Source organism: Ostrinia furnacalis, unplaced genomic scaffold (assembly GCF_004193835.3).
Source record: "Ostrinia furnacalis isolate ACB-3 unplaced genomic scaffold, ASM419383v2 OfSCF1130, whole genome shotgun sequence".
Lineage (NCBI taxonomy): Eukaryota > Metazoa > Arthropoda > Insecta > Lepidoptera > Crambidae > Ostrinia > Ostrinia furnacalis.
This window is the reverse complement of record NW_021131369.1, coordinates 187,391-210,506: the sequence shown is the minus strand read 5'-3', so window position 1 is coordinate 210,506 and position 23,116 is coordinate 187,391. Positions and strand designations below refer to the sequence as shown.

General features: G+C 40.1%; 1 protein-coding gene across 1 annotated transcript; it reads left to right on the top strand.

Annotated features, from left to right (window-relative positions):
- The first annotated feature begins 3,428 nt into the window (after nucleotides 1–3,428).
- l(3)mbt (lethal (3) malignant brain tumor) lies at nucleotides 3,429–22,526 on the top strand. Its single transcript, XM_028302490.1, has 14 exons — nucleotides 3,429–3,641; nucleotides 3,934–4,149; nucleotides 4,234–5,022; nucleotides 5,473–7,383; nucleotides 8,518–8,742; nucleotides 11,258–11,483; nucleotides 13,053–13,192; nucleotides 14,661–14,832; nucleotides 16,924–17,110; nucleotides 18,272–18,337; nucleotides 18,417–18,483; nucleotides 18,619–18,882; nucleotides 19,390–19,539; nucleotides 20,259–22,526. The coding sequence occupies exons 2-14, from the start codon at nucleotides 4,006–4,008 to the stop codon at nucleotides 20,307–20,309; spliced, it is 4,392 nt and encodes a 1,463-aa protein (XP_028158291.1). The 5' UTR covers nucleotides 3,429–3,641; nucleotides 3,934–4,005; the 3' UTR covers nucleotides 20,310–22,526.
- The last annotated feature ends 590 nt before the right edge of the window (nucleotides 22,527–23,116 follow it).

Sequence of the window (23,116 nt, the reverse complement as noted above, 5' to 3'; positions counted from 1 at the left end):
GATTCTGTGGATTTTTTTTTTTCTAACAGGTTTAACGGCTTCGGATAGTATCCTTACGGCCAAATCTTTAGTGAGGCAATTCTAGTAGTATTTTCATCCATGAGTATTTTCTGAGTATTTACAATGGATATGAGTTGAGGATTTCTGTTCTTCTGTGTCTATACCTTGATTTTTTAGAATCCAGCAGAGATGTAAACAAACACTTTCATACACAATTACACCATAATCACTTACGTGTTCATAATATCATACACATTATTTAACAAGCCCATGAAACCAACTTTATTTTCACGTTTATACAAGTTTGAAATCAATCTTTGAAACAAATTATTTTAGCAAAATACGTGGACGATGAGAATTTGTGAGACTTGTCAAATTGACTTGACGTTTAAAATCATGTGTTATCTCCATATTGTCTATGACTTGTCTCTGACACATCAGTGCCGTAACCTGTGAGTCATAGACAATAATCTGTAAATTTAATCGATATTATTTTAAGTATTCACTTATTCCGATTACTGATTAATTTTAAATAAAAAATATACGATACTTTGTTTAGTTTTCCAGCGATAACTTCGACAATATTGGAGATAACGTAAATTTATTTTTCTACTTTTAGTGTTTACTTTTTCGGAGTCAGTTTAATTTTTAGTCGGTTTTATTTAAACGAAATTATTTTACTTTTTTATGCATTAATGCTTACGTATTGTTCCATTGTTTATTTTTAAGAAAATAAAAAAACTTCTTTCAATGAGGGTTTTCGCGATTGAAAAATCCGCCAGATGGCAATACGTAGACGCGAGGTCCAAATGCTGCAATGATTGGTTATTTTTGACATGACATTGACAGATATGTTAAAATCCACCAATCACGCAGCAAGCAAGAGAAGTTTAATAACTTTACGGATATCATTGATTGTTTTACTGTCCAGTGTGTTTTTTGATTACATCTGTGCATACAGTTTATTTCCTGTTCTCGAAAATTTCATAATCAGTTCACATTCAATGTTGCGACTTTGTTGCATATTTTTAGTATTTTGACGATCACCCGGCGATGATACGTAAGTACTACAACATTTCACTTCGCGATTAACGAGAGGTTTTGTCGCATCACTAGTTCACAGACTAAAAATTTTCGCTAGTATGGATGGCAAGAGGCGGGGAATATTTTCATCTTCTTGATAGATCTTCAGTAAGCCATCCACTAGCAAAAGCCTTTCCAAATTAAAGGCTGGGCAATGAAGAATAAGATGGTCTAAGTCTGCCGCGTCTGCCTGACAAAATTCGCATTTATCTGAAGATACCATTTTAATCCGTTTAAGGTCGGTAGATCTGTGGATTTCATCAACTTTTGACTGATGATTACTGTCAAAATGTTTTTTTTAATATGGTTTTTTTCATAATCCGATTAACGGACTCACACTGAACTAATTTAGGTAAAATAATAATGCCACATCTATCAATAACGCAGCAGAGTATTTGGTTAGGTATTTGATTTTATTATTTTTATGATCTCAGTCAGCACACACTATCTGTCTAGAGATGGGTTTCCACCCGGGTAAAAACCCACATGAGGGTAAAAACCCAATAAAAACCCGTTTCATTCCACCCGTGGCGTGGGTGTTTACACCGGGTGAAAACAAATAATTTTATAATTATTTCAATTGGTATCTTTTCTTTATTTTTATTGAATTTTTCTCATTTAAGTTTATTGATTAATAAGTAATAAGTCAAATTTAACACTAATATGCATTTATATCGTGGCCAAATCGTAAAATTGATCACGTTATGACGATGTGACCAATTATTTTATAAAATGGTGTTATTTCAAGAATCGTTGAACCGATTTAGAAGAAATTTAGGGGGGATATCGAGGGGGGGGGGGGGTGTCAAAGATGCCAAACTCTCTCTTTGATGACATTACGGTATAAAGTTACAAATAACAACACCAACTACAAAGTACTTCTGCTTAAAACTTGAAATCGAACCGCCCTTCCGCCACTGTAACGCATTGTAACGTTTTTCAAGACCTCCTCTCCCCCCAGATTGCATTACTAACACTAGAACGCCCCCTTAGCAACAAATACCACTTCTCACTTTAAAAAAACGCTATTTTTGTTTTCACCCACCAGAATGGGTGATAATGGGTAAAAACCGGGTTTTTACCCAAATCACCCAGTTTTAACCCAATCGGGTGAAATGGGTTTTTACCCACTACCCATCTCTATCTGTGGCACACCCACACGGATCAGTTATAGCATTCCTAATTCCTAGCACAGAAACCTAACTAAAAGTGCGTCGCGTGTAAAAATATTAGCAAATCTGTAAATTGTACTCATAAATTAAACATCCATTCCGCTGTTAAATATTATGTAATTCAATAACACAAATTATTAGAGATACGTACAAGTTTAAAAATTTAAGTAGAAACTTTTGGAGTAGCTAATGATCGCTTAACGAAAGTTTAGGCTTTAGGCCATAGAGTTATTAATTTAGGCGAACGCGTACACACATGCACTAATGTAATATTTGAAAGAACATACAAATTAATCATACATTCAAGTTCAATTATTAAATACACTAGCTGCCTCCTTTTTAATTATGTCTGCCAGCCAGCGAGACATAAAGCAATTTTATTTTCCGTTATTTTCAGTCACTCTTAACTCTAGTCCCACAACAAATAAATGCCCTGAAAACTTACTAGAAATAAAATATAATAAATAGGAAATCTGAGGGAAAAAATTAAATTCTATACCTACTTTCAGTCTTAATCTAAGCTTTCAGTTAAATAACACGTGGTGCAGCCAAGCCAAGCCACGAAGAGAAAGCGATTTTTACCAAGCTTCTTTAGAATAAGAATATGCGTATCTACATAATACAAGAAGTATCAGTTCCTTTTAAAAAGAGGGTGGTTTTTCCTCCGTGGTTTTTCGTTATTCATGAAAAACGCTTTTGGCTTTGGTTTTGAATTTTTGGCGGGAAACGAGACAGGAAGTATGTATAATAATTAAGCGAAATCGAGACTTTACCCGAATAATTATAAAAATATTTTAAAATATTACACAAATGATTCAAAAATTGTTAAATCTTCAAGGTTTGGTGTTTTTGCATGTTATAAATATATAAAGTTCTTTTTATTGTATCATCAGACAAGAGCTCTCGTGAACTCTATTCCAAACGCAGAAGAGCTAATTTTGCTATGCAAGTGTACGTATGTCCTATTTTACTGATGACTGACTGTGTAATGCTTATTACATATTTATTAATTGAGATAAAAATTATAATAGTAGCATCTAAATTTTTTAATTTATATACTTTCAAAGTATATACTACGTGTAAAATAATATTAAAGAACTACGACGCAAGTTACTAATCTGACTTTTCAGACAGAAAACGGGCGCGAAAGCTTCGTCACGCAAGTGCGATCTTCTGATTGGCTCACAATTTCGGTCATACCAACATAAAAACTGCCTATCACATTTTGGCAATGTTGTCAAAATTATTACCAGTTGTACTAGGCAAGTAAATATTTCGCGTTGTGGAAGTAATTTATTTTTCTTTAATGGTTCGTAATACGAGGACGATGTTATATTATTTAGAACAATAGTTGAAATAATATACTTTGTGCTGAAACTGTGTATAGTAAGTAATATTTTTGGATTTTAGTGTTTCATGAACTTTTTTGTAGAAGGTTGTGGTTCTGTAAAAGTAGCTGCACAATGATACCAGTGCGATCTTCGCACAAGAAAAATGTATCGTATACTTTATTCACACTAAATTTAAAAGTTATTATTTAATTAGTATTTCGTTCATTTGCTCTAATATGTTTTCAAAACTTAGTAGACATCACAAATTATGAAATCTAAAGTGGTATTATTGCGTCCATATGATAGGTATTTCTCTTCGCGTTATTTTATTTTTATATGCATTACAGGTCATCAGTAATGTATTGCAAGAGATAATAAAGTATCTGTAATGATTTCGCAAATGTCCTCGGAGTCGAGAAATGGAGAGACAGCAGTGTAATTCACTTCAAAACTTTGATGAGCCCAAAACAGAAATATTGAAAAAAAGATTATTAAAAACAAGCAGCAGCGCAAATTTTCCGCAAAACGCGTCACAGCATAATGTTCTATTGAATACTTTACGTGTGAGTTACTTGAATAAATGTTTATAATGCAATAAATTTTAATGTGCAATATTTGATATAAATAACCTTGTTCTTGCATTTCAGGCGCCAATATCGAGCAGTATGATCGTGTCCTCAGTGCAGGCGCCCCAGAGCTCCATGCCAATCACACACAATTTAGTCACCCACTCTATTGCCCCTGTGAAAATACACACAAACAACTCTCCTTACCCAATGCAACTGTCAACTGTTCATGTGCCAGTCCAGATCCCCGGCTCCACCTCCAACATCAATGTGCCCGTGCAGTTGTCAGGTCCCACCAGCAGTGTCCCCTTGCAGATTGCTCCCGTGAGCCTTCCCATCCAAGTGTCGGGAACCACCAGTGTGCCGGTCCAACTGTCTGCCGGAGATACTATAAATGTTCCTCTCCAAATACCAGCAGCTAACCAAAATATTCAGATCGCTACTCCAGCTCTGCCCTCTATGCCTTTGCTGCAAAATACCAGTCAATCCATCCACAGTTCTATAATTCACGTACACATGGGGTCTAATCCGAGGCCTGCTAACTTAGATGGGGGTTCAGATATGACCGTGTCGAGCACTTCACAACTACAAATGGCAGATTCATCTGGTGTACATGTCAAAACATCAGTTTCTCAAGTTCACATGACCTCAAACTCTGTGATGCAGATACCGAGTTCAAATAATAATATACAGTTGGCGCTTCCTAACAATGGTGGGTCGGGTACTGTGCAGCTGCGAGGTGCCACTAGAACAGTGCCACACATGGTGTACATCCAGACACCAACTGGACTGAAGCCAGTCACCAGTGGAGAAGTTATAAGCCAAGCTAGCACCAGTGGAAACCCTCCGCAGATAATAGTGAGAAGACCTGTAAGTACAATTTAATTGTGTCTGTTTGCAATAGAGATCAATATAATTTATAATTTTTTATATAAATTACATCAATGAAAATAATGTCCAACACTTTCCACTATAATGTAACATTAATTTGTCTCATATTTTAAAATACTAAACTTATGAATTGTGTATGTTGGACACAGTAAATCAAATATTGTTAAAGATGTGTTAAATAACATCAAAACTATTGTTCTAAACTTCTAATATATATTTATGTTATAAAGTTTTGTTTTATCTGTGTGGTTACACATTCATTTACATGAAAATTATTGATTAATTAAATAAAAAAAAAAGGATTGAACTTTTCAATTTTAACTGGTTATTTAATAATATGTAAATTATAAATAGCAGATAATTTATTGTAGTTTCATTAGACAAAACAAAACTAAAAATTACAGTGAATAACTATGTCATCTTTTTCAGGTAACCAATAACTCAAATATTCACCTCATATCAAATGTCACCAACAAACCCAACATTGCTCCTAAAGTCCAAAACAAGTCTTCAATACTGGCACCAGTGAATGCCTCACAGCCTATTGTCATTCAGAAGCCCAAGCCTAACGAAAAAATGATGGTTCCCGTGAGCATCGCGCCAGGCACACAAGGCAAACAAGCCATAGCTTATCTTGGTTCTGTGAAAAAGGCCACATCCAAAAACTTATCTGATAACCAATCAATACTTATATCCAATAATCAACAAAATGTGACTGCAAACAATCAGAAACTATTCTTGACACCTATGAATATGCCTAAAATTCAAAATACCAAATTTATTTTACCTGTGACCTTGCCTGCCACTATGGCATCTAAAGGCCCTATAATAAATCTGCAAATAGCTAATGGTCAAATTCAGAATGATCCTCAAGGCAACATCACTGTTATGAGAGACACACCTCCTATAGAAACTGCGGAGATGCCACCATTGCAACCGTTGGCAAAAGTTGCTAATATGAATGGAAAAGACAACAATACTGTGCCACAGAGTCCAAAAAGTGATAAACCATTTGCATTTTCGATATCGGGATCCAGAGCAGAACCTACTGGAGAACAAGGGGAATACACACTTTCTATACCAGAGACAAATGCTTCCATGAATGATGACATCTACACAGTTTCCATTGCTGATGATGAGGGTGGTCAGAGCCGAGAGAAGTCGTTTACTTTAGCAATACCAGAGAAAAGTAAAAGTTTGCTAAACAAAAATGTAATTGACCGAAATGAAATGGGACCTATTCCTATTGCTGCTCCAGCCATATTGAGACGATCTAATTCTGATAACAGTGAGAGGAAATCTGTCAATGCCAACCTCAAGCGCCGCATTTCATTGTGCACTGATAATTTCTCAAATAAACATTTTAAGATGTCTTTGGCTCAACAAAGAGCGATGGAAATGCTCTCTGATCCACACGATTCAGATAATAATGACGACCATCGTGTTCCGTCCTTGTTTTGTGATGAGAAACTCGAAGAAGCTAAAGTCAACATGGGTGACTCGGATAATGAGGATATGAAAGCAGATGAACTGGAGAAAAATAGTGACAATATGTATTATAATAATGATTTTATTAAGAAATTAGAAAGGAACAACTTGGAAAGTGCATCTGAGGAAGATCCTCCTGGTTTGATCTGGAACAATGGAATAGCCATCCTACAAGGCAGTAATTTGCAGTTCCAAACAAATGAGTTTGGATTGATCGATCTCGTCAACGTTGGCGAAAATGAGGAGTCATTGCCATTGCCAAATCCTAAATATCATACACCTCTGAAGCAGCGCATGGAACAAAACAGTAGAGATAAAAAACCTACATCTCCCGAAGATATGTATCGCTGCGACGGCTGCGGGTGCCACGGCATGGCCGCGGAGTTTATAACTCCCAATTTCTGCAGTTTGACGTGCCAGAGTGATGTTCAGAAGGCTATTCAGAAAAAGAAAGACAGGGAGCGTATCGAACTGCTCAAAAAGCGGAATAAAATGAGGAAATTATTACTGCGGAAGCAAGGGTCGGATTCCGAAATATTGCTGGACAATAAAGAAGAAAAGTTGTCGTTGAAACAATTCGATTCGTCTCCTCCGGAGGGCTTGGGCGACATGGCGCTGCTGAAGATGGGCGAGGACTCGCTCGAGAACGAGAAGTACCCGTGGATGTGCGGGAAGAACGGTTTTTCGTGGATGCGGTACTTGGAAGTTTGCAAGGCGAAGGCGGCGCCCGTCAAGCTGTTCAAGGACCCGTTCCCGTACAACCGCAACGGGTTCAGGGTCGGCATGCGCATGGAGGCCATCGACCCGCAGCACCCGTCCATGTTCTGCGTGGCGTCCGTGGCCGAGGTGCAGGTAAGAAAATAATTAATTTACTAGCTTTCCGCCCGCGGCTTCGCCCGCGTGGAATTTTGTCTGTCACAGAAAAACAATATCGCGCGCGTATTTGCTCACCGTTTAGACCTACCCTGGACTACGACAAACATTTTAAAACCAAAATCAGCTCAATCGGCCCAGCCGTTCTCGAGTTTTAATCAGACTAACGAACATCAATTCATTTTTATTTATACAGTGTGTCCGGGCATGTAGTGATCAAACTTTAAGGGCGAAATCTAGGGACAATTTTATCGATGAAAATACTTCAAATTTAAAATTGCGCACGCGACATGCGAAAATGCACTTGCCTGAAAGAATCACACAACCTATTCCGATTACTATGGAAACCGCTGGGAAGGGGTATCTTTGTTCAACAATTACGTCGAAACTAATAGACGTAGACTAATAAATTTACATTCGTTTTGTAGAATAGCTCAAATACTAATAATACAATGCAAATAAAACATACCTTAACGACCTGGTTTTTCTTGTGTTGGAAAAAAAGAAGTGAAAAAAGTCACGTTTTTTTCTAATTAAATCCATTCTTACTCCCTTAAAATGTATGAAACTTGTATCTGTTTTCTACTTCTACTAATAGATAATTTTATTGGCTATTGCATGATATAAAATTTTTGCTTATTAGTGTTAAGCTACCCACGTTTTCACTTGTTTTTGAAGGAAGAGGTGAAAACTAAAAATTAAAAACTTAAATCCTCGTAATTTTGCGAGAAATGGGTCAAGCCCCAAATTTGAAGTATTTTCATCGATAAAATTGTCCATAGATTACGCCCTTAAAGTTTGATCACTACAAGCCCGGACACACTGTATAGATAGATAGATTATTTTATTATCACATCGGTTTATTTTCGTCACAGACTTGCGGGTCCCCGAGTGGATTCTAGGAATAATAAAGTCGCTCATATATCTCGGGAATAATGCAACGCTTCAGTTGCATCAATAAAAGATTTTTCGAATCATCAATAATTCAAAAGATTATCGTATTGACTCACAAATGTACCTCTTTATTAATCGATCGCTATTCGAGCTGTCGTTCGAGACGTGCGATCGATGCTCAGGCATAGACATTAGCGTTAAAAGCTCGGCGTCCGGCAGGGTTACCGCATGCGCATCCACTTCGACGGGTATCCGGACGCGTACGACTTTTGGGCCAACGCGGACAGCCCGGACGTGTTCCCGCCGGGCTTCTGCGAGCGTAACGCGCGCACGCTGCGCCCGCCGCCCGGACACACCGTGCCCGGTTTCTCTTGGCCGCTTTACCTCAAGACGGTGCGTGCCATCGCCGCGCCCAAGCACCTGTTTTCGCATGCCACCTCTTCGGTAAGTCAAAGTTAAACTTTCTTTATTTGTATAGACTAATTATCCAGGCTCTTCCCGCGACGCGATCGACTCTGTCCACCTAGTAGGAGGCCTGCTAGGTGGAGCGTGGGCGTTACGTCTTCCAGCCCAGCTGGATGCGGGCAGCACAGGACCGTTCATCGTGGAAAACCTTGGGGGAGGCGTGCAATAGACGTCTGGCTGAAACGAACGAACAATAGACTAATTCTTACAAATCGTCAAATATTTTGCTCTTAAGAAGCCTCTACATGTGTCATAATCTTTTTAACCGACTTCAACAAAAGGAGGAGGCTCTCAATTCAGTTGGTATGTGTTTTTTTACCCTACCAGCTAGCCTAAGTTTAACTCTTGTATAAGACATACCCTAACCCTTTAGTTGTACTCAAATAATACGATATTTGTTATTTTTGTGTGAAAGTTCATTTTCATATTACAAAGATATGTGACATTGCTTAGTGGTGGGTATAACTGGCACGATGCCAAAGGTCAGCGAGCACCAAAGTGTGAAAGCAGATTGAACATAAAATACACTTGAGGTGAAAGAAGGCTACCCTATTTATAGTTACGCATGGATTTAAACAGCGCGTTACTGGAAGGCCTTCATTGAAATACGTCTGTGACAATATTTGTAAAAAAGAACTACAATTTTATCTATTCCTTTATTTCATGAACTTATAAAAAGCTGTCCTTTGATTACTGAGGATATACCAACGCACGAATAAATAGTTTGTAGTCTTCAGTTAAATTGAACACAAAAGCACGCCACTAATATCAATCTTTGAATTGATGGACCCCTCACATAACGTCTCTTTCGAGCAGCGTCGTCCTATCAGCGCCCGCGCAGCTTCGACGCGGCGCTGGTTCATCATTAGCATTTCAGCCACAGGACGTCCACTGCTGAACATAGGCCTCCCCCAATGGTTTCCACATCGCCCGGTTGGTAGCGGCCACGATTCAGCGCCTTCCTGGTGCCTTTATGAGGTCGTCGGTCCACCTTGTGGGTGATTGGTTCGGCCTCTTTTATTTTTTACAAGTTCAATACCGCGATTGATCGCTACACAACACATTAGCATATAATTACTTGAAGACAGCAGTCTATATCTAGGGATTGCAATCCAGCGGCGTTTTCAATCCAGCTGGATTCTTGCTGGATTGACCTGAATCCAGCTGGATCCAGCGCGGATCCAGCAAAAAGTGGAACGAAAATAAAAAGACGACATTTTGAAGTCTTTTTTTAAATTAAGTAACTAGCTTTCCGCCCACGGCTTCGCCTGCGTGAAAAAAGGGCTGTGTTTAGGGTTTTCTTGGAAATTATTCGAATTTTTCTCGCCGTAAAAACCATCCTTGGACTTCAACGAACATTTAAAAAAATGGTCCAGGCGTTGTTGAATTATGCGCTTACCAACACATTTTACGATTCATTTTTGTATTATAGATTTTGTACTTCTTACGATAATTCTATGAAATACGGCTCAGTAACTAATAATTATAATCAGGAGGAAACAGTCTTATAAATTCTTTTAAAATTAACTACGAAAAGGACCGTAATTTAATCTGCAATCTATTTTTTGTATCAATAGAAGTTACGAATCCGAAAATAACAATCTTCTGCGAAAATTAGGCAGTTTATAATCTGACAACAGGAGACTGACCATTTCTTTTTTTCAATCCTCTGGAAGAAAGACAAATTTTATCTATAGTCTAACCTCCCAACCGCACAGAACTGCATATGTGACTGCATATGAGAATGCCCTTTGGCCTCTACACTGGTCGGTTTAGGGTCATTAAATATTCATACACCATAGATAAATGTTCATCTCGCACTCCTTCGTAATCTAATTGACCACTTGGCTTTGGCTTCTGTTTATTATAGTTCTCCTTCTCTCTTTTATGTTCCATCTCAAGCTCTTGCTCTAAAGTCATTTTCACAGGTTCTGCGTCATCATTTAGTTAGACCAGTCTCTTCTAACTCCATGATATCTTCATTTTCTTGCAATGGCTCCACAATATTTTGTTTATTTACTCGTTTTAACAAAGTTTTCATCTCCTGCCGCATCGCATTCTTTTTTAGACAGATTTTTTTACTGCTTTTTCATACTTTTTTGGATTTATCAAGCACACAAACGTACCAGTAACTTCAGAGAGGCGCCGTTCAACGCACACAACAACAGAACGGCAACGAAACCGCGCTGTTTTGGAAATGGCGGCAATTAGAAACTAAGCAACAGAAATTTATACGTTTGCGGATCCGCATCGCTGGATCCAGCTGGATTGCTGGATGCTGGATCCAGCAATTGCAATCCCTATCTATATCGAATCCTATTCAGCCAACCAAGGAAGGCTCAGGAGTGCCGGCACCCTGTGACGGGACGGCTGTTCGGAGATCCAGTGAGTCCGCTTTAACTTCGTTGGCCAGGCAATCGCGTTCGCCTGCATTCCCATTTTATGGTCCTGTGCAATGGTTTTTTGAACAGCAATACTTATGTGCACCATCTAGGGTTTCAAACCGAACTGCTTCCGCGTGGGCATGAAACTAGAAGCCGAGGACCGCAAGAACGAGCTGGTGTGCGTTGCAAGCGTGGCGGACGTGCTGGACGGCCGCCTGCTCGTGACGTTCGACAGCTGGGACGCCATGTACGACTACTGGGTGGAGCCCAGCTCGCCCTACATCCACCCCGTGGGCTGGGCCGAGGAGAACGGCGTGTCTCTCACGCCGCCCAACTGTGAGTACTTGCGAAAGAAAATGTCTTATATGTATACACATAATTAATTTTCACTAATCATATTCATATTTATAAATTAAAATCTCACATAATACTCAATACTCAATAGTTTATTGCTTCAACACATTAGCATTTAGGTCTTACAGTTCAAATAAACATTCTTGACAAATCTTCCTAACATTATAATATAATATATCAGCCTGTATAAGTATAAATAAAGTTTGTTTTGGCGGAGTTTTGGGCTGACACTGTGTAGGTTTGTTGTCGACACGAAAAGAAGAAGTATAAATAAAACTAGAATTATCATGTAACACTATGCATGTCATGGGTGATGGAACTCTTTTTCATACTTTTGTTCTGTGGTTTAAGTGCCACCATTGTAAGAAAACATATTCTGAAAAATGTAGTATAGCTGTTGAGTTTCTGAATGAAGCAAATAAAAAAAACATTGTGAAACCCTATGAATAATCTGAACATCAAGAAGTCTAAGGATAGTATTAGAAAGACCGTTTCCCCATTATTATCTATAAATAGCAATGATTGAAGATAATATTCGGTCAAGCTATTCTTTTTATTTAAGTGCATCATAATAAATTGATATCTCTATCAATTGTTTGCACAGCCGTGATATGCGGTAACCTACTAAACATAAACTCAGTGCATCGTGCGCATCCATCAACTTAGCGTTGCGAGTGTAAATAATCATTTAGGAGTCGTAAAATTAACATATGATAATATCATTGGCACATTTCTGAAAACATTAAATACATAATACGTGGAAAGAGGTAGTATCGACGTAAACGCAAGCAAGTCGAGTCGTAAGGAAGTTTGTGTTTGGTATTCATAATATTTCCGTAAATGAGGATAGTCATTTGGTTTATTAATGTGATTTTATCTCGGTCGTCGAGCAATTACTCGCGGGCGCACTGTTGAGCTGAGTGCTCGTGTTTACGAGTCGAAGTATGCACGCGATGTAAACTTTTATAAGTTTTTATATTTAGGTGAGGCTCGGCATATTTCATGATTAGCTATAGATAATAGTGATTGTTTCGTTATTGATTTCGTAAACCAACAACAATGGAATGGAATTCATTGAACTGTTGATGTTTTACAAGGTTTATTTCTTATTTGCATAAAGTAATATGGGTGTGTGCATCTTACGAATTCTAAATATATTTTTGGTGTATTGTAACAATACCCTTGACGATCACATGTTACGCACAAATTGTAGCAAACGATTTCTTCTATAATGTGCCCTATTGACAGACAATCAGTTTTTATTAGATTCCAGCCATTGCGAAAAAGTATTATTTTAGAATGTTATTTCCGAAAAAAGTATTCTAGAATGTTATTTCTATAAAAAAATATTAAACGAAATTGTTAAATTTGTTAATGTATTGTTTTCGTATTTATTGCCGGTTTTATCTCTACTTGCGTATTGACACACATTATAAATGTGTTGTAGCCACAAAGAGACAAAGTGCACATGCACAAACAAAAAGATATTACCACTTAGCGTATAATATTTTCTCCCCTACATCAAGTAATTTCATATTTTCTTCCCACCAGTTTACAAAGACCCGGACTCATTCTCGTGGGCGAACTACTTGTCGGAGACGGGCACGACGGTGGCGCCCCCACGCGCCTTCAAGCCGCGCCCGCCGCATGGCTTCAAGCCCGGGATGAAGCTGGAGGTGGTCGATCCTAGGGTGAGTATACTTGTAGACTTCATCATCATCATCATCATTTCAGCCATAGGACGTCCACTGCTGAACATAATAATAATAATAAAAGTTTATTTCAGACATAGATCCATAGGTGTTAAAGCCTGGTCCGTGAGCACGTAGAATCCCGTCCGAGCGCGACAGCAACATAATTACGTGCGAGCGACAAGGATGGGCAGCTTGGGGTCATTGGACGGGATTCTACGTGCTCACGGACCAGGCTTTAGTAACATGATAATCTTAATCTAGTGTTAGTAATAAGCTAATAACAATGAGGTAGACATTTATGTAATATGGCTTCCAGTGTGACTCCTGCGCTATAGGTCTCCCCCAATGCTTTCCACGTTGATCGATTGGTCCACCGACAAGGTGGATCGACGACATCGTAAAGGTAGCAGGGAAGCGCTGGACGCAGGCCGCTACCAATCGATCAACTTGTAGATTTACCATGATATTATTGTTGGTAAAATTAACCTTTTTATGCAGAACGAGGCAGGTATTTGACCGCAATCACACTTCACACCTGATGTTAAGCGAGATGTTGTCTAGGATGTTACTTACCTGTAGTCACGAGCAGTTAACGAGATAATTATATGGTTCAATATCTCATGAAAATTGTTTTAAGTTGGCCTAATAACAATGCAAAGACAAGGGGGCATAAAGAGGTCTCATGAAAAGTGTGTGCTGGCAAATTGCACTCAATTCTCGCAAGGGATACTGTTTTCGATTCATCACATGCTCACATGGTCGTTAAATGCCCATACCCAGTGATATCCGAGTTGTTGTCACCATATTTTGTTCTTAATCTAGATTAAAGAAGGTTTAAAACTATCTAAAACTTGCTGGTAAAAGGTTAATAATCTGAATAATTATCTACTTTGTCCAGATGCCATTTCTGATCCGCGTGCCTAGCGTTCTGACTCAGTGATGTCTGATTGTTGCCACCATATTTCGTTCTTTATTTCGACGATATAAGGATCAAAACTATTAAAAAATTACTGGTAAAAGTTTTACAATCTAATACTTTGTCCAGGCGTAGTACTTATTATTATTCTGTGGTCCAGGTGCCATTCCTGATCCGCGTGGCTAGCGTTCTGACCCAGTGATGTCTGAATTGTTGCCACTATATTTAAAAAATAAATAAATATCCTTGGACATTTTACACTGCGCTTCTAGTCCCAAACTAAGCAAAGCTTGTACTATGGGTACTAGACAACGGATATAAACATAATTAAATACTTTTTTTTTCAAATACATACATATTATACATAGAAAACATCCAGTCCAATACAAACAAATATGTTCATGCAAACAAATTGTTTGTACTGTGCAGGAATCGAACCCGCTACCTCCGGAATAGTAGTCCGTTTCGAACTACTACACTAAACGGCCGACTTTCGTTCTTTATTTCGACGAAATAAGGCACAAAACAATAATCTAATACGTGGTCCAGGTGCCATTCCTGATCCGCGTGGCGAGCGTTTACGAAGTGAAGGGGCACCAGCTGAGGATCGCGTTCGACGGCTGGCCGCGCGAGCACGACTGTTGGATGGAAGACGACTCGCCCGACATACACCCCATCGGCTGGTGCCTCAAGACTGGACATCCTTTGGAACCGCCGCTGAGTGAGTATCCTACTTTTTATCATTTTATTTTTATTTCATTTATTTGATCACCAACAAGGTTACATTCACAAACATTAATATGAGGTCTCACAATGCGCGAGCACACACAGGGTGACACACGAACCAATCACAGAGCTCTATTCAACGCTGTGCGTTCGATTTGCTGCATCACTTAAGCAGTTTGTGAGTTTTTTTATGAGTTTTTAACTTATTTATGAGCCTCCGATATTTCCGCACTGTTGCAAGCGCCATGATCACGGAGTAATTGTATCAATGTGTATTTTTATTTTTTTCTATTTTTTTTAGTCTCGTTTAACCCTCCAACTAAGCGTATATGCATGTGTTAGGAGTGGGTTCACCACAATAGAATAGCAATTTACAAGATTCGAACTAGCGTTCTTCGAATATTGTCGCCTATATTATATTATAACAATCCCGTCTTTAGACTTTGAGGACCATTATGAGTATTTTAAATAGCCCAATGGAACCAAAACAAAGCAATGAGGATCATTTCGATTTTTAGCTGTGAATGCAGATTTATAGGGCTAAGAAATCCTTAATACACAGTCCAAAAATTTTTGTTCTACGACAAAAATTGACGAAGTTATGGCCAAATTACTAAAAAAGTTCACTGACCGCCCGGCGCGGGGACGATGACGTCATTATATCCGATCCGAACGCTGCCGGCGTACTGCGTGGATAGAAAATATTTTTTTCTAGCCAAACTATCAGTTTTAGAGAAAAACTTGTAATGACATTTATTCATCAGAATAAAGTAAGCTATCGATAGGTAATTTTTAAAAATAGAAATTGTGAAAAATAACGCAAAAAATCCATACGCTCATACGATTCAATGGAACGCAGAGACGCGATTGGGGTCTCCGCGGTGGTATATTTGGCGATTTATTCAAATAAAGTGTTCATAAGAAAATTACTGGTCGATAGGTTACTTTATTTTGATGAATAAATGTTATCAAAAGTTTTTTTCTAAAACTGATGGTTTAGCTGGAAAAAAATATTTTCCATCCCAATAGTACGCCGGCTGCGCTCGATTCGGATATAATGACGTCACGCGGCCCTGCGTACGTTGACTTTTAGCGGCAAAAACGGCCTATGTTTATTACTTAATATCTTCGTAAGTAATGGTCCGATTTGGATAATTCAAAAAGATATATCTTTCTTATGTCTTAAAGATTAACGTAGATACTAGTTTTATTGAATTTTCTACAACAGTACTGATCCTCATTAAATTTTATAGCAGCCTCTCAGATATTATGTTACCAGATTAGTCATATCACAACAAACAACTTAATGCAACAATTGAATCACAAATTGCAGTAACACGTAGAAAATGTCTCGCTTGTCCTCTAAATCTGAATTGCACTGATCAAATCAATGCTATTCATGCAAAAAAACGTCTCTGCACTGAGCGAGACAAATTGTCTTTTGAATAATTTACAGGATTGTTATTTTTCTTGAAATATTTAGCAGATAGTGAAATGTTTAAAAAAATATTAATGACTAAATTACTAGTAGGAGGAGTGCAGTGCATCCAGAATGAAATCCGATTCAGCATTAGTCCACATTATTGTCCTGAAAAAGTTGTAGGGTTTAATAGGGATGTGTAAAAGCGCGTTTTCCAATAAATACTACCCGTTCGCGCTAAGTTTGCCCGTCTGTGGAATGCGCGTCCCCTCCGCCAACCGCGATTAAACGCAATTAGTTAGTGATTAAACGCAATTAATGTGTCTTATTTTACGCAAATACACAATCTACTATATAAAAATAAGTCGGGTTTTCCTCCCTGACGCTATAACTCCAGAACGCACGAACCGATTTCCACGGTTTTGCATTCGTTGGATAGGTCTCGGGCTCCGTGAGGTTTATAGCAAAGAAAATTCGGGAAAAGGGGGTAAAACGGGATCCACGCGTACGAAGTCGCGGGCGGCCGCTAGTTTTTATCAATAATAATAAATAAAAAATATTTTAAATATAGTTTGTTAAAGTTATAGACGCTTCCTTTCGTGTGACGTCATATCGCCAGCGGCAAACTTAAAGCGAACGGATTGTAACTTAATTTTTATTCCGCAGCGGCCGAGGAGCTACGCGTGGTAGGCGCTTGCGGCGTGGGCGGCTGCCGCGGGCTGGGCTCCTCCTCCGGGGGCGCGCACAAGCAGCACAGCAGCGCCTCCACGTGCCCCTACCGCGTGCGCGGGCCGCTGCCCGACCGCCTGGCGCCGCCCGGGCCCGCTGCCGGCGTGCTGCCGCGCTCGCGCCGGTATGTACACACGCCACAAGCGGCACAGCAGCCCTCCACGTGCCCCTACCGCGTGCGCGGGCCGCTGCCCGACCGCCTGGCGCCGCCCGGGCCCGCTGCCGGCGTGCTGCCGCGCTCGCGCCGGTATGTACACACGCCACAAGCGGCACAGCAGCCCTCCACGTGCCCCTACCGCGTGCGCGGGCCGCTGCCCGACCGCCTGGCGCCGCCCGGGCCCGCTGCCGGCGTGCTGCCGCGCTCGCGCCGGTATGTACACACGCCACAAGCGGCACAGCAGCCCTCCACGTGCCCCTACCGCGTGCGCGGGCCGCTGCCCGACCGCCTGGCGCCGCCCGGGCCCGCTGCCGGCGTGCTGCCGCGCTCGCGCCGGTATGTACACACGCCACAAGCGGCACAGCAGCCCTCCACGTGCCCCTACCGCGTGCGCGGGCCGCTGCCCGACCGCCTGGCGCCGCCCGGGCCCGCTGCCGGCGTGCTGCCGCGCTCGCGCCGGTATGTACACACGCCACAAGCGGCACAGCAGCCCTCCACGTGCCCCTACCGCGTGCGCGGGCCGCTGCCCGACCGCCTGGCGCCGCCCGGGCCCGCTGCCGGCGTGCTGCCGCGCTCGCGCCGGTATGTACACAGCTTAATATAGCCGTAGGTTCCAGTACATTAGAACCATCGCCACTCTTCCCATTATTCTTCTTCTTCGTCGCTACACTCTTGCCAGAGTGGTCGTGGTCGTCACACCAGGTCCGGTGGCAAGTCTCACAATCCGTCGCCATTCCTCCCGCACTGCAGCCTTTCTTGTGCACTCGTGGAGTGGACCATTGAGTGCGGTTTTAATCTGGTCAGTCCAGCGCATGGGCGACCTGCCGCGCGCTCTTGTGCCCTCAACCTACTTCCCATATCTGTCGTAAAAGGTGGCGAGGGACAAATATGCGAACGTCAGGCCTCCTCAAACCGTCTAGCCAGCGTGGAAAGTGTAAACCAAATCTGCCATTATTTTTCCTCTGGTATTTTAGAGAGTATGCTCCTCTAGTGCAGACTAAATGTAAATACGATTTACACCCTTTTAGTTGTATGTAACAAAATGTAGCAACACAAAAATATCTTATCTGTATTCCAAAATTCACTTATTATTAAATTATGGATAATAACATCTGATTTCATTCCCAGGGTACCCAGTAAAGGATCGAAGTCGATTCAAACAAGTACTCCAACCAGCGATTCTGCTAAAGACAAGTATGTATAGAAAAGTTATGCAATAAGACAGTTACATGTACAACGAGCACAATAATAATATTCAACGTCTTGTTCACAGGGACACTAGTTCAGTGAAGAGCAGAGCAACCAAACACAAACATACTGAAGAGGCTAAAAATGATGGGGTAAGTTATTAAAAAATAACAGAGAACTGGATGGACTTTAAGCTGAAATATCATTCTAATCTTAAAAAAATATGCGACAATACGTCTCATTTGTTAGTTGCTGACGCAATTGATTGAACCAATGTTTCTGTCTAGGTATCTGAAGACGATTCGGAGATCAGCGTCGGCGGCAAGAGGTGGCGCGACAGCGACGGCTCCGTCCGCGACGAGCGGGACATGGGCGACGACCGGGACAGCAAGGAGCGGGACAGCAAGGACCGGGACAGCAAGGAACGGGACAGCAAGGCGTGGGACAGCAAGCAGCGGGACACGCCCAACGAGCGTGCCTTGCCGCGGGCGCATCTCGAGAAACATATCTCGGAGCTCGCTCTGTCGAGTGATCCTACCACTTGGAATGAGGTAAACTATTGCATTATTGAAATGTTGGTATTTCGGTGGAGGGGCAATGAGACTAATAAAAAGAACGCAGATGAGAATAATCATAGTTTTTAATGCGTACCACAAACTGACCACTGCAGTTAATATGATGGAAAGTATCTAAATTCGTCTGTAAGTAAATTCGTCTGCTCGTTTGCCTCCTGTCATATAAAAAAAAATCTCACTTATATTTTAGTAAGTCATTCTTTATCTAAACTTATTACTAAGTCTAATAGATATATTATTATACAAGCTTTTGCCCGCGGCTTCACCCGCGTGAAATTTAGTTTGTCACAGATCGACATAAATTATAGGCTATAATGTTATTCTGGGTTATAAACAATAATACTAACTTTCGCATTTATAATATTAGTAAGATTGTAACGTAATGACATGTTTGAGATTTTAGGGGCGCGAGTTTACAATCATATTATATCAGCCTGTATCGTTGTACGTATCGTTAAGATTGTAATGTAATGTGTTCCCTAGTCGGACGTGTCGGCGCTGCTGGCGCGCGTGGGCGGCGCGAGCGCGGGCGCGGCGGCGGCGGCGGCGCGGCTGCGCGGCGCGGAGCTGGTGATGGCGTCGCGCGCCGAGCTCGTGTCCTGTCTGCGCCTGCGCCTCGGGCCCGCGGTCAAGGTATGTGTTCTGTAGTCGGACTGTCGGCGCTGCTGGCGCGCGTGGGCGGCGCGAGCGCGGGCGCGGCGGCGGCGGCGGCGCGGCTGCGCGGCGCGGAGCTGGTGATGGCGTCGCGCGCCGAGCTCGTGTCCTGTCTGCGCCTGCGCCTCGGGCCCGCGGTCAAGGTATGTACGCCCCTTTGCAGACCGTTATCGAGAGGTCTTCTTCTTCTTTTTTGATGTTGGCAATACACGTCGAGGACAACTTGATTTGTGCCATTTTCAAGTTTTAAGTGAGACGAGTTACAAAATGGGAGCAAATGGGATGGGACTTGGGTTAAAATGAAGGATGATAGATGATACCCCTTCCCACCCTTCGAGTCCCAGTAAAGTTGTGGTGCTTTACTAAGACATCATAATGGACTACTTGAGAGAATCCGAAGAGTCATGCTGCACTGTTTTGTTTCATTTGCCCACACTCATGAACGTTCACGAACACTTAATGGTTAATAATCCACTATTATTAATTTATTACACATTGATAGTCGTCTAAACACGAATTTTAGAAAATAAACAAAACTGCTAACATGACGCTTCACATTCCCGCCAAGCTATCGAGAGGTCAATGGATATCCTGACAGCAACTTTGTATAGAATACTGAATATTTTGCCAGGCCACTGAACACTTTTATTCAAATCTTTCCTTTTTTCAAAATATTTATGAAAGCTTTTTCCCTACAGGTGTACGCAGCCGTGTGCCTGCTGCGCGAAACATGCGCGGCGGCCACGTGATGCCAGGAGTTGCGCGAGCGCGCCCTGCACATCATCGTCTGATTTTGTGCTATGGACTACAACTGTGTCATGCGTGACACATCACGTGACTATCCACTGCCACGTTATCTATTCTAGATGAGGACAATATCACAATATTCTGCTAAACATTCTGTGTCACCTTTAGTGTTGTGAACACTTATTGTGTCGCGAAAAATGTGTTGTGTTTGCCACAGGCCGAAAAGATTATGGCGTGATAATCGATTTGTAACGCGTCCTGTGTTACGGACTACAGAATACCGCACCTATCTTTGAGTATGCCTATTTAATTGCTGTGAACACTAGTGTTGTGTCAAACGGTGCTGTGTTAACCATAGGCCGAGGGATTAGTTACTAGACCTTTTACTCAGGAAAGTAAAATACGTTACATCTATAGTGTTGCGTCGTAAAACTGTGCTAATCATAGACAAAGGTGATCAGTCCACTGCCGCGCTCTATATTCTGAAATATACAATGCAAGACCTCTTGCAATAAATCATTGCCCGAATCCACTTGACGTGTTTACCATAGATGTTAGGAAGATTGAACATACAATGTGACTAGTGGTTAACAAAAGTCTTGAAACAAATTGTATAGTATATTATTGTCTAAAACTTCAATTTAGACTATTGGTGTGGTGAAGTCAGTTGCATATATCACTTGAACATTTTATTAATGTTGTTTGGTCTGAACATCCCTGTTTAGAATTTAGATGACTATTTGACTTGTTTAGGATAATAATGTTGTGTACAGTATATGGACTTTGAATTGCCCAGAGGCATTTGGTTTATTTTACTATTTCCAATTGATGTTATGTTCTACAAAATCATTTTTGATGGTGATCTTCTGTGATGACAGTATTAAAATAATCTTACTTACCAGTTAACTTTCCAAATTGAAAGTTAATTGTATGCACAATTTTGTTAGGGTCATACAACATCTCTCAATAATTTGCATAATACCTTGACACTGATACTAGGAAAAATCTGTAAAATTGTAAATCATGCTTTAAATTATGGGGTTGTGAATATGCAATCTTTTTGTCATGTCTACAATTGTTTGTAATGTTAGATAATCTAAAGAAACAAAAATTTTATTGTAGAATCATTTTCAATCATTCGAGAACTGTAGAAAATCTATTTTAAATAAAAACTAAATTAAGTAAGAAAATTAAAATATATTGCAGGGTTCTATCATTGTCAGGGCTGGATAATGTTTTGGGATTAAAACCAAAGAGTGTAAAAAGCTGTAATATTTGTCTGCTTGAAAGGTCCTCAAGTTAATTACTTGTTTTGAAAGTATTAACTTTATTTAGTATATTTTTATGTGCTATTATTGTTTATGCTATGCTAATTAATTTATGTGATTAACAGCAGCTCACTCTTGACTATTTGTAAATACTATTTACCCTAAGATTCCTGTGCAATTTAGTGTTACGAAATTAAATTTATTGCGCCTATCCTATATCATACTTAGTTTCCACTTTTTTGCATGTTAATGAACATAGTTAAAGATTTGAAATCTATTGATTACTTAATCATAGTCTTGGTATTCCTTTTTTCCGAAAACCATAATATTTTATGAAATCATAATACATAGTTATTTTTATTTAATTGTGTGCCTTCAGCAAGAGGCTTCTATTAATAAAGTCGTTCATTTTATGGAATACTTTCTAGTTGTAAGTTTAAAATATAGCAATACCTATTTTTTTACATTGAAGACATGTATTATTTTAATTAATATATTCAAGCTTTTCTAGGATCAATGTTATGTTCCAATCGTTAATTGGTATGATAATATAAATGTGTGTAATTTAAGTAGCAGTAATTATTTTTTTCAGGTCTTGATGAAATGACCAGTTTTTAGTTGGATTGAGTTAAAAAAGTAGTCTAGTGTTAATTAGATCCTGATTCAACCATTCTGTTTCCAAAATTGATTTGTGTACTGAGTCAATCTTTACCTGTATAGATTTACGGCTTTTTAATTTCGATGAGTTGTAATAGGTATTATGTTTCTGAACAACTGTAAATAGCGGTTCCTTATAGGCTACTGAAGGTATTTTTGTAGTGGCCATGTACAAAGTGAGATAATACCTCTAGTGTAAGTTTTTACACCGCGTCTAGTGTAAGGAAAGTGCCATTTCGATTGGTACGAACTTCTAAACTGTTGTTCTGTAATTTAATAAAAAACTGAAAGTCATTAATGTTTTTCTTATCTCCAGAACTTATTATTAGGTTACTATTATTAACTGTATTAGTTACTGGTTATTCTGGGTTATAAACATTAACACTGTAAAGTTTCATGAAAATCCGTTCAGTACATAGTTTTTGCGTGAAAGAGTAACAAACATGTTAACATCCATACAAACTTTCGTAGGATTAGCGATTGCCTACAGGATGGTTCAAAGTGACGCAATAATTTTTGTTGAGATTCCCTAAAACCCAACCGATTCCTATAGTTAGGTTGATGAAGGTATCCGAAAATTCCGAAACAGGCGTCACAGTCACAGGGAATCGTTGCTTTTTTTTGCCTACGATTTGGAGAACGATGCTTACATGACCTGGACACAGAACCAACCAATCCTCCAAGAAATTGGCATCATACAGCATGCAGCGTCTTTCTTCTATCATCCAATCGTATTGTCGCTTTCTTTGGCCATAGGCCATAGAGGCCACAAGTGGAGACGACACATTTGTTGAACGATATGTCGTGCAGGTTCAAGGCACAAGAGCACGCGGCAAGTCTCGTTGGAACGGTCAGGTTAAAACTGCACCAATGGTCAATTCACT